This window comes from Rhea pennata, chromosome 10, assembly GCF_028389875.1.
Source record: "Rhea pennata isolate bPtePen1 chromosome 10, bPtePen1.pri, whole genome shotgun sequence".
Lineage (NCBI taxonomy): Eukaryota > Metazoa > Chordata > Aves > Rheiformes > Rheidae > Rhea > Rhea pennata.
The window spans coordinates 11,343,316-11,355,836 of record NC_084672.1 but is presented as its reverse complement, the minus strand read 5'-3'; the positions used below and the strand labels follow the sequence as shown (position 1 = coordinate 11,355,836).

Sequence of the window (12,521 nt, the reverse complement as noted above, 5' to 3'; positions counted from 1 at the left end):
ATATGTCAAGCTGACACACATCCCAGTAACACAAGCTGCTTATGGCTTTGTTCTTTATTAATACTTTTACTGTGGAGCTTTGAACCTTTTATGAGATTTATGCAGCTGTGAATTCACCCTTCAAAAACAGCAGGAGAGTACATGCAGGAGATCTGATTCTCCTCCGAGTTACTACTTACTTGTACAAAACAAATGTGAGCAAAATTGGCACAATAAATTCAAACTGCACTTTTTATGCTGGAACAATTATTACACAATTCACGTGACTTTCAGTTTATTTCAGAAAAAAATCTGAACATCTGTGTGTTTTAAAATAGTATTTAAGTGTTTGTCTTGTATCATACTGCAATTTGTTTTGAGTGCACTCTCATAGTATGAGATTCCTTCCTAGTGAAGGCAGATGTCTGGCTCACTGGGGGAGAGGTTTACGCACCAGTTTACCCTATTTGCCATAAGAAAATTGTAGCAAGCAAAGAGCTAGAATCTGCACTCCTCATAGTCCCTGTGATCTAAAATTAGAGCCTGGTGTTAGTATGCAGAATGGATAAACTACTCACTCAGCTATGGAGGATAAGGTGCCAAGTGGTGAGAAATTCTTACTATGCTTTTTGCAAGTTCACACTTTAGCACCCTAAGAATCAAATCGACTTGACTTGTAAGGCCTCTGCTACAGATCTCTCTAAACAGAGCTCTTTTAGGTAGCTTCACTACCCTTGCAAGGCAGGGAAAAAAAAAAAAAAAAAAAAAACAACACACACACACATTCTATTGCCCATTTCCCTCTCCGCAGCCCTCAACAGACAACTTGGATGCAGCAGTGTCCCTGTGCCATTGCCGCCCCCAAAGCTGTCAGCATGGGGCAGAAAGGGGCCAAAAGGAGACAGAAAAAGAAAAAAGAAAGGGAAAGCAAGAAACTTCAATCCAAGATACCAAGCCACCAAGTCTGGACCATTCCTGTTTCATGGAAATCAGTTGTTATTTCAAGGGAGAACAGGCAACACAGAGCCATCCCAAATTGCTCCCAGCAGTCACGTCTATTTTCACTTCTGGCAAATAATTTAGAGGCCATTCAGTAAAAGAGTTGATGAGCATAACCTCTTTCCAGTACAGCCCCCTGTCATTTGTACTGATTTAATAGTTATTGGAAAACATTGCAAATTATTGCAATGTTACTTTTATATTTCATGGGAGAAGCCTAAGTCACACAATATTGCTCTACCTCCTAAGGACAATGATTCTAGTTCAAAAGGCCAGAATGAAAGACCAAACGGAGTACAAAGTGGATTAAATATTTTGATTCAGCTCCTAACTCTAATACTCTAATTTGCTGTTTAAAATATAAAACCTTTGGCAATTTCTCCCCCGTAGAATTTGAAATGTTACTTTCTAAATCAGTGGGGGAAAAATTCTTGCAAATATATCTAAACAGTATGTATGCAGGATTACTGCTCTGAGACAGACAAATTCAAAGCAGACTTTCTCTGTAGAGGAAAAAGGAGGTAATCACAACTGCAGGAAAGGTGTTTGCAGCAAGCTTTCTGAAGGAGCTCAGCCAGCTCTGGGGCGAGTGAAGGAAGCCCCCAAGAAAACCAGAGCCTTTGCAATCTAGAGAGGCCAGGCAGGGTGATAAAGGCTGCTGGGAGCATCAAACTGAGTATGACCAAGGAAGTCCTTGAGAGCTGATATATCTGCCACATTATGCAATTTTGAAGGTCTCAAAAAACAGTTGCTCAGAAGCATCTGTCTCTAGGGAACATGGTTAAGGATCACAACATGAAGAAGCTTGTGCAAAAAACTTTAAAGACATTATTTGTCCTTCAGATCTCTCAAAGGAGAAACCGGAATTTCACATTATGCATAAAAACCCATTCATCTGCTCCAAAACACAGAGAACTGGAAGAAGCACAGGGGAAAAGGGGGAAAAAATCATGGAGAAAGCATGGATTCATGCACACTTCTAGGCCTGACTGGAAGGTAGCAAACAGCCTGCCCATCTATCCTCAAACATTTTTTCCAAACCAGCAACTCACTTTCTGGAACATAAAGTCTGACCCTTGTTCCACAGATACTGTGTTTATTTGTAACTATGAGATTCAAGCTTCGAATTGGACTTTCTTGAATTTGAGTGCATGTAATACAGTGTCAAATCTCAGGTTTTAGTCAAGCCGGTTTCTGTTTGTCTATAAAAAAAGATCATAAACCAAATCAGACCCTTCTTTATGTACCAGCATTTTTAGAAGATCCCTTAAAATACAAGTTTATAAAGGCCACCTTTATAAACAACAGGCAACAGAAAAACAGCTATCTCCTGTAATAGACTACATATAAATGACAGACACACAAAATCAAATAATTGTGAAAGGAGAACTGTCATTTAGATATATGCTGTAAAGTTTTAAGCAACTAAATCCTGTATTGATTCACGGAAGAATAAATTTCTTCCCCTTCCAGCTGAAGGAGAGGAGATTATTATGACAAGCATTAGATTATACGTGTACATAAATAGTGTCCAGAGATGCCCTCATCTCCTCACAGTATACCCAAGGGCAACACTTATCCTCCCCCGCAAACACCCGGGGTCACTGTGTCTGTACAGCAATGTCCCGGCTGGCCGGGGAGGAGCGTTTCCGCTTCGAGCTCCCAGCGGTTTGGAGCGTGTGGAGGTGAAGGACGTAGGGGTGGCAGTACGCCGCACTGCTCCACCCTTCCCCAGAGGGCCCGTGCATGGGTAAATCCCAGCAGGAAGCGGGGTGATGTCAAGTCAGAGACGTGGGTACAAATAAACCAGAAAATCTTAAACTCCTGAGGCATAAAAGCAAGGCTCCTATGCTGCAGTCATCCTCACATTTCTCTCCGTGATCCTCCTAGCAGGACAGAGGAAGACCTCATCTTTAGGCTTTACCATCAGTGAAAGAAATAATAAGGCATCAGTTTTCCTTGTGTTTCCCCCCACAGCTGGTGAAGAGCCTGAAGCCCCGCAGCAGGCACCAGCCCTGGGCCTGGGGAAGGGATCAGGCCGCTGATACCACACTCAGCCCCTCTCCAAGCATTTCCTCCCTTCTCCAAACACTTCCACTGACAGTTCTCTGCATCACAAAACAGAGCACATGCTCCCACTTAAACAACCGCAGGGAGACATTTTAGACCTGTGCGACACATTTATAGTGGGAAGCCTGAACACAAAAGCACAATAAAACAGAGGAATGAAACAAAGACAACACCAAGGTGCTGCTGTTACAGATTACAGAGCAACCCTCCAAAAGCGAAGAACTTGAGTTAGTCGCTGCAACATAATTAATATGAAGGGCGGAGAGCACGCATCTTGCTGGAGAACCGTTTTCCAAAGAGAAAGCCAGCTCTAGCTACACTATCTGTCCTTTTTCCAAGGATGAAGCAATCAATAATGAACACTGAAAATAAGACACTCATACCTCCACATAATAAAAAGAATGTTTCCTTTCAGAGTCCATGCAAGCCTTCAATTTACTGATATAATTTTTTTCAAGAGTGCAGTACTTCATATCTGATGAGCATCTACTGCAAAGTGTTAAGCAGAGGCAAACAACAAGTATTTACACAGTAAATGTTTGTACACGCCATTTCACAGTCCACCAGGAAGGATCCTCAGCACAGCTAGAAGTTGCTTTAAGAAAATATATTGTACAAGAGGGCTTTATGTTTTTAAGCATATTCCAAGGAGGCCTTTGCTGTCTCGCTGCATTGATACTAAGCCTTGCCTGCCACAGATGCAACTGCAGGGCTTCTATTATTTTAATGCAAATGATGACAGAAAACAACACCTAGTAGCTCCAGAGATCTTCAGACACCTCAATGTGTAGGCAGGAGGGTGCAACTTCTACCAAACATTTCTTTTTGAATTGTAGCAGTATTCGAGTCTCTAAATCCTGTAGGCTGCAGTGAAAATTCCAGACAGAAATAAAAGTTTATCACTTCAGAAATGCTTACAATCTTGCATTTTGATAAGCCACGTCAAACAAATCAAATCAGACTAGTATCTGGGGGAGGTAGCAAAGGAGGCTGAACTACCACTGAAGTGCACACACTCTGCACAGTAAGCAGCAGTCATTTCTGCTCACACCTTCACTGCCATACCCCCTCTTTCCTGTGTCAAATCTGCTCTCTCTTCTCCATGATAAAGCCACAGTTGTTTTGCAGCTAAAGCTCCAGTCTTGCCAGCCTTCAACATGAAACCCACAAATCCAAAAACACCTACACGGCAGAGCCTACTGCTCCCAGATGAGTCATTAAGCAGGCTGTCCCGCTTAGTGATGTCATCCAGCAATATCAATTAAAAAAAAAATCCTGAAACGCTCAGAGCATCCACTATTTAAAATATTATCTTCATTTTAATCCTGACCCCAGTGGCAAAATTACCATTATGAAGCATTTCCAAGTGATGTAAGAGGGCCCAATAGCCTCTAATAGTTGCGACGTCAGTGACGAGCAAGCAGGCAGCGACTCGTGTCATACGCGAGCTCAGCACAGAGCAGCCAAGCCAGCAGCACTGGGCAGCTTTCTCTCTCGCAAACAGGCTGCGAGCAGCTAGTATGTGTCATCAAAAATATAATCAAAGACCAACTGCATCATCCAATCTGATGTTGTGCATGTTGCATGAGTTCACATTACGCAATTCCTGCTCCTGCCATCTCCAGCCCAATCTGGGGGATACGTACTTACGGCTCCTCCGTAACCTCCCTTGATACCCTGCCTAATTGCTCTTGCCCTTAAGAGCGCTTCTTTAATGCTCAAGCTTAAATGCTTCCTAGCTTACTTTGAAGGCAGTGCCCTTGTCTTGGCACTTTCCGAGATTTAATAACAGGATTGCCAGCTATTTACAGTGTACAGTTGAATTATTGGAAAAACACAGTTGAAGTATGTTCCCCTCACCACATTTACATCCCAAAGAGCCACCACAAAAACACAGGATAAATAAGTCACAAACTGTATTGGCAATGCACAAAGTGCACAAACATGACTAATAGCATTCAAGGTGAAAACAGGCACAGATTTGTGCAGCAACCTTCGGGACTGAAGACCTTCCCACTCAGCACACTCCCTATCAAAAAGTCAACATGAAAACCAGCAGCTGATTCAAAAATGCCAACACTTTCTTAAATGTATTTTAATGTATGAAGCTATTTATCCTAGGTACTGCATGAATACAGCCAAACAAATGAACAAAAAGCAATGCAGAAAATCTAAATACAAAATCAGACCCATACCCTCTGCTCTGTGGTTCTGGGAAAACTCCTTGCTCCTCTCTGCCTGCTTTAGCTATACTGGGAATATGCTCAAATAGTTTGAGACATTCTGTCAGAGCTTCAACCAGTTAAAAATATTTTCAGTTAAAAGAAATGAAACATCAAATAATTCTTTTAACATTTCAAATGATGCTTTTGTTATCAGGAGACCTACTAACCATATTTTCAAGTGGAAGGAGGGGCTTGAGGGACATTCCAACTTTGGGGAAAATAATTTGATTATCACTTGAAAAAAAGTTTAAGAATAAAATAACAGTGGTAATTAATTAGGCTGGTAGTTAAAAGAAACCTGACCATGAAGACATTCTTAGAATTAAGTTCTTCCTTTCATCACTGTTTTCCAATAGCACTGTCTACGTGAGCAAATTCTGCTGAAATTTTCAACCAGAGCACTCAAACTAGTTATGGCACTGAATGGTTTTTCCTATGGCACTTTGCCGAAATTATCTCTAGCAGACCCTGCCTCAGACTTTTTCCTTATGTCACCTTCTGTCTCTAATGGCAGTCACTCATTCATCATTCCTTTCTGCCACTATTTGCTTGTCTTATCATAGTTTCCCCCTAACTCCGTATTTTCCTTACGGCTCATTCACACATGGGATTTTTGGCCCAATTCAGTTACATACATTTATCTGCAATGCTATGAACTCCTCACATAATCGTGCAAGAGGCAGCAAGGGTAATAATGGCACTTGATGGCAGGCTCAGGTGAAGCAACATTAAAGCTTTGCTCACTCACCATGATGAGACCACACCAAAATCTGGAGCATACATAAATCCCCACGACAGTTTATCTGTTTTCTCTCCTTTCAAAGTTCCCTCTCTAACCTTATTAAAACTGTTTTAACAAATGAAAGGAACTATGTATATGTATAACATAGGTTTTATACATACTGCTGAGGTCAACTGAATTTTCCCATCCATTTCAATGGACCCAGCCCATTGCTTCAGAAATTAGAATTCTGTATACTTGACTTTTCCACGGGATATTTCACTGCCACTTAAACCTGTGCATGAAGATATTGAACTCTCCAAGCCAGAGCAGCAGCCGTTTAGACCCACTCTGTAAAAAATAGGAATAGCTACATAAGGAACGAAAGATAAGGAACCAAGGCAGTAAAGAACTAAGGATACCCAGCCAACTGCCTTAAAACATGATGGAATTAACAGCTTTAGTGCCTACTCAGATCATCTCTTTCTTCGAACACCAGCACCTTCACCACTGGGATGATGCCTGGTGCAATCTGGCCCCTGAGCTCTGTCAGGAACTGAACCAAAGCTTGCAGCCTCCCAAAAGGGTCCCGACGTCACCGCATCCCCCAGCCGCGCACTTGCCACAGCCCTGCGCGGGGCGCTCGGCAGCAAAGATGGGTGCTCTTCCTTCGGGTGTGCTGCACGGCAGCTTTCCATTCGTCTGGAGCAGCGTGAGGAGGGAGCTGCAAGCTGCCCACTGGCCCCCTGCCCTCTCCCCAGCGGACAGATGGCTTGGATGGACTTCGGAGGAAGCCAGCGCGAGGTTCCCATCGATTTCCACAGGAGCTGGATGACAGCCAAGGTGAATTTCCTCTGCAACACACTATTCCCTGCTATGGGGCTTCTTAAGCAAAGCTTATCACCATGGTATCTGAAGTGCTGCTGATACAGGAAAGGCCAATTTGAACATCATCCAAAATTAAGGGTTTCCTATAACACTAACTTTTTTGCATCTCTGCCTCCTTCACAATTTTCCTTTGTCCTCGCATTTGTTTGCTTTTTACTCCCCAGATGGCTAAAGCGGTACATTGGCCAATGGACGTTACTATTGCTAACAGCAAAAGGGAAAAGTGCAAAGTAGGCTTTCCTCGTGTTCTTAAATGTCACTGTGTAATAAAAACCATATCACTACTCTCAGAAATAAAGGCCTCCAACTATACCTTCTCATGAGAACACTAGAGAAACAGAATTTTAAAAAGGAAAAAAAATAAATTGTTGAGTCCAGTCTCCTTGAAATGAGGTTGCCTCTTTGCTTGATGCAGGCTTGGAAATTCTCCTTTTCTGACCTTCTCTGAGGATGGTGCAGGCCCACATCCCTCTTGGATGAGGCAGAGGTGCCTGTGCAAGCACCCCCGGTGCTCCGTCCCTGCAGCCCCTGGACAGGGGGTTCCAGGCTCTCTGGGGCACAGGGGCAGCCAAGCATCTCCTGCCAAGGCCTGGGGCAAATTTACCACAGCAGCCCCCATCGACATGGTGCAGAATCATATCAGTCAAGAGAAACACATACTGTAAGTTAGTTCATCACTAACTGATATGGCATGCACACACACACACACACATATAAACACACATTACTTACATTGGTATATGGCCTTCTCCAATACTTTCTAATATTTAAGTGGTTGATCTTCATTTTTTATAAAATGAAGATCATTTTCATGATTTATAAAAATTGATTTCAAGCTCAATTTTATTGCTATTTAAGTTAGTTGAATTTTAATCCAGCAGATAATACATACATAACACCTTCAGCAGTAGTGAAGTGATTTACACATCTAATCCAGACAAGATACTTGTCACATGCCTAGTAACAAGAAATATTTTGTAACAGATATGGAAATGCAAAGATACTAAAGAAATAAAAGTAATAAAAGAATGCAAGCATACAGAAAGAGGAATAAGAACATAGCTATTACCTTCTTAAATCATTCTAATAACTAAAATTGAAGCATCTTTATAACTGGAAAGTTAGCTTATATTGTTTAAATTGAGGTCAAATTGAATCAGATCATGATTATTAGATTATCAGATACAAGTCATAAAATCCAAGCAGCAGACAAGCTAGTTGTTCTCTTGGTTTTGTTAGGTCTGCTGCAGCAAGAAAAGACAAATCAAGTGATATTTTCAGGCAAAGAAGTCTCCACAACTGGAAATGTGCTACATTATGTTTTCAAAATAGCTGAAGTTTAAGCCTTAGACTACTAAAGTAACAACAGGGGTGTACAGTAGAGGAAAGTGGTGATTTAGAAAACGATCCCCCCACTCCCCCGAAACGTTTCTGTAGTGAGATGTCAAACAATGTCTAGACCCAAAGACAGTTGTTCTCAGCCAGCAGGAACCTTTGTATGGTCTTTAGTGGTCACTGAAGCAGACTTCTTTTGGCCTGGAAACTTTTTTTAACATTGTTTTCACATCTACAGAATTACAAGCATTATTGCCTCTAATATGACTTTTGTAAAACTTGACAATATCTCACTGTCCAGTAAACCGAACTAAACAGCTTAAATAGCTCACAGCTACTGAGCAATTTAAATAGTTTTGCCAAGGTCAAGCAGCTGTATTAGGTTTCACAGGACCATTCGTCAATGCCAAATCCATAGGCAGCATTTAAAGGAATCATTAGTAAGGATCATTCCCAGAAAAAATAAACAAACAAATAAAATCTATCTTAAACGCTAAAAGTCAAGCTATTCTCACAATTTCTGCGAGTGTGTCGAAGAGCTGGCACCAAAACCTGCCCAGGAAGCAAACCCGTAATTCCTGGGACGAAATCTGTGCCTCCAGCTACACGAGGATTGAGCTCCAGTCTCCTATCATAAAACATTTTACAAAAAGGCAAATGAGTACTCAGGTGCCCATTTCACAGACAAAAAGGTGTGTGGGTGAGTTCATAGTTTTTTGTTTGTTTGTTTGTTTTAACTCCTGTCTCATGTTCTAAGCTCCTGCTGCACTAACACTCTTACAGAGGTATTTTAAAGTTCTTTATATCTGAAAGGTAAATAGCAGTATAATGACACAAGACATCTGCAAAATGCATATTCAAAAAACACTATCTGTCCACTGTACAAAGTGTACAACGCACAAGGAAGCCCCGGCACAAAATGATACTGGGAGCTTGGTTTTCCTCTCATGAACACTGCTGTAAGTCTGAAATAACTGAAATTAAAAAAAGTCAAGTCAGGGTATTGAGTTACGTAGGTTCCCACACCTTCTGCCCGCACAACCTCCCTAAGGCAGCAGAGGCAGGAGCTGCGTGGTGCGCAGGTGCAGGCACTGCGCTCCAAAGGCTTCCAGCCCTTCGCAGCTGGGCAGGACAGGTCTCCACGCAGCATCTGACTGCTCCAGACTGAGAGCCCTGAGCTACAACAGATTTCCGGGCAGAGGGACACCATGATCTTCCACCCCATCCTGCCCAAGGCCCAGCTGAACTTTTCAGCTAAGCTGTTCTGCCAGTACAGAAACAGTTAAAAATGACGACAACAAAAATATTTGCATCTAGAGACACCCAAGTAAGATGATCCGGGCAAGTTTCCCTTGCATGGGTTTTCCTGTCCATCTACAGACCCAGCGAGGCAAGCCTACCTCAGCCAGAGTTTGATGTTTCTTTTCACAATTACAAGGACAATTTCTGTTTTAATTTTTTAAATGCAAGCTTACATAATTTTGAAACAGATGAGCCCCTGGTAATTACAAAATGAAACACTTATTTCTCCCCCTGCTACCCCTTTACTTCTGTTTGGTACTGCTGGATATCAAAATCAGACACATCCATTGCATTTTAATTCATTATTTATCCATACAGTCTCAAATTATGTCACTTTGACAATAACATACACAAACACATAGTGGGAGCTTGCACAGTTAGACATGGCATGAGTAAGCTCAGAAATTAGAGAATGATTCTTTGCCACAGTGGGGTGAAGAGAGGCAAAGAACAGAAAAGGTGTAAGACAACATAATAGGATAAAAATAAAGCAAATTAAATGTGTGGGTTTGGAATCCCCCAAGACATCGCCTTCCACTCTGGTCGAGAGGATCTCAAATCTGTACATAGCTCAGGCTGAAAGTGCAGTATTCTATTTGCTCTCCTAATATTCACAAATGGCTCTAACGCCAGCATTTGGGGTTTGTCCCCTTTGCTAAAGTTAGATACAAAACCCACGTAAGCGATGTTCGGAAGGATCAAGATGAGTTCTCCGACAGGCCAACTGGGATCGAAGATCTCTTACATGTGAAAATTAAAGGGGGGCAACGGGGAGGCGTTTACACGCCCCGGCGCCCAGGTGAGTCGCGGCGCGCTTCGCTCAGCTCCAGGCTGCCGCGGAGCCGCGCAGCGCCGAGCGGCCGCCGCGCTCAGCCCGCGCTGCCCCGCGGCTCGGCTCGGCGCGGCTCGGCTCTCCCGGGCCGGGCCGGGCCGGGCAGCCCCGCGACCCCGCGAACGCAGGACGCGCATTTTTCCGCCGCCGCCACGCGGGAAGCAGCGCCGGAGCACGGTGCACCGCGCCGGGACCAGGAGCGCGCAGCGGGCGGCCGGGGCACCTGCAGCGGGGCCGGGGCGGCGCCCACGCGGGGCCGGGGCGCGGGGCAGGAGGCGGCGCCCACGCGGGACGGGAGGCGGCGCCGGGGCGCGGCGCCCGCGCGGGGCCGGGGCAGGAGGCGGCGCCCACGCGGGGCCGGGGCGCGGGCGGACTCACCCCATGTCTCGGCACCTCTCGGCGGCGGCGGCCGCGGGCGGCTCGGCGGCCGGCGGCGGCCGCGTCCCCACTTCGCACATGCGGCCGCGCTGGCCCCGGCGGCGGCGCGGAGCGGCGGCGGGTCTCGGCGCGGCGGCTGCCGGCGGCGGCGAGGCGTCCTGCTCCTCCTCCCGCTGCCGCCTCCCCCCTTACATAACCTCCCTGCCGGGCGGCGGCGGCACGGAGCAGCCTCCCCGCGGCACCCGCCGCCCTGCCGGGCGGGGGCGGCGCGGCGGGGCGGGGCGCGGGGCCGGGGCCCCCGGCGGCGGCGGCGGCGGCGGCAGGAGTCACCCGGCGCCCCGCAGCGCCGAGCCGGAGGGCCCCGCTGGGGCGACCGGCGCGGAGGAAACTTCGGGTGAACTTCGAGGGCCCGGGGCTGTGCGCCGGCCGCCGAGCCCGAGCCCGAGCCCGAGCCCGGCCGGGAGGGCAGCGCAGCGCAGCGCTCCCCGCGGCTCCTCGTGCTTTTACCGCTTTTCCGAGGGAAATGAGGACAGCGCAAGGCCGCTCGTGCGCGTCTCCCCCCGCCACGCCACGCAGCTTTTGAGGCGATTCCGGCCTCAGCTGGGCAATGGGGCTCAGCCCCGCAGCCTGGAGCTGGCGGTGGGCCCCGCACAGGGCAGTGACCCAGCCGCGGGAGTTGCACCAGCGGCACGAAGAGGGGGACTGAGCCTCCTTCCCCCCGCTCCCCTGCAAGTCTGCACTGGCATAGTCTCAAAGGTATGAAACCTTCCCTGTAGGTTTCATGACCATAAACGGCAGGGTGCTCCCTGAAGGAAACCTCGCACTGATGTGGAAGAGCCATGTTACGGACACCCAACCACAGGAGTTTCAGCAGGCACTGAAATTTCCCTGAGATGCAATTACAGGACACAAATCCTGAAGCAAGCCTTGGAGCCACTGGCTCTGGGCAGGCAGGACTCTGGTGCAGAGACACGGTTATTCTCTTGTTGAGGAAAGACGCCTACCCCACACACAAGAGAGGATTTTTACTTCACCCACACGGAGTTGTAATTAATATACTGCCCTCAAGAGTGGTAATTTTCATTTTCACGTGTTAATTTATCCTTTCTTTCAATAAAGTTTTTAAGATGTGGGAAATGATTCATGTTTTCTTTCTTCAATTTTGTGTGTAATAACTGGGGTTATCCCCAGTATTACCCGGGGATCTCATGAGAACCAACACAGAAGAAAAACTTACCCAGCAACCTAACGCTTTTCAATTAGGGAAAACAAGGCTGTCATTTTTCTCCCACTCTAACAGCCAGCTATTTCCTGATGTCCAGAAGACCAAAATGGGATCTCAACCCCATACACCCAAATAAAGTCCACGTACTGGGATGAAAAAGCACAACAAATTATATATACATTTTCAGAGGGCTGTGAAGTTAAACAACGACCTTGTTCTGAGCAGGGGAATAACATCTCTCCCACATACTTGCTCTCTTTGCAAGGCTAATTACACTTGTGGTCAAATGGTCTGCCGTGGATTTTGAAGGGGATTTAATTCCTTACCTAATTGCTGACATCTAAAGATTTTCCATGTCCTGTTCTGCCAGCTGAAAGTGAGTTTCTGTTTCTTCCTGGATAGCCATAGCCAGTTAATCTTTGTACACTCATGCTGATCTTAGCCTTCAAAAGTGCTTTGATATAACCTCTTCTTGGGAAAACAATAAGGGCTAACTTTCCCTAAGGGAAAAAAAATAGCAGTCTGACAATCTTGTGGACGAACTCCCAACATAAATTGGATGATCTT

The 12,521-nt window shown here is 45.7% G+C and overlaps 1 protein-coding gene across 1 annotated transcript in view; it reads right to left on the bottom strand.

Annotated features, from left to right (window-relative positions):
- Positions 1-10,815, bottom strand: part of HOMER2 (homer scaffold protein 2) — a 61,311-nt gene extending 50,496 nt beyond the window's left edge. The window contains exon 1 of the mRNA XM_062583396.1: positions 10,730-10,815. Coding sequence (XP_062439380.1) covers positions 10,730-10,809 — 80 coding nt within the window. The 5' untranslated portion in view covers positions 10,810-10,815. The remainder of the gene's footprint in view (positions 1-10,729) is intronic.
- Between the last annotated feature and the right edge of the window lie 1,706 nt (positions 10,816-12,521).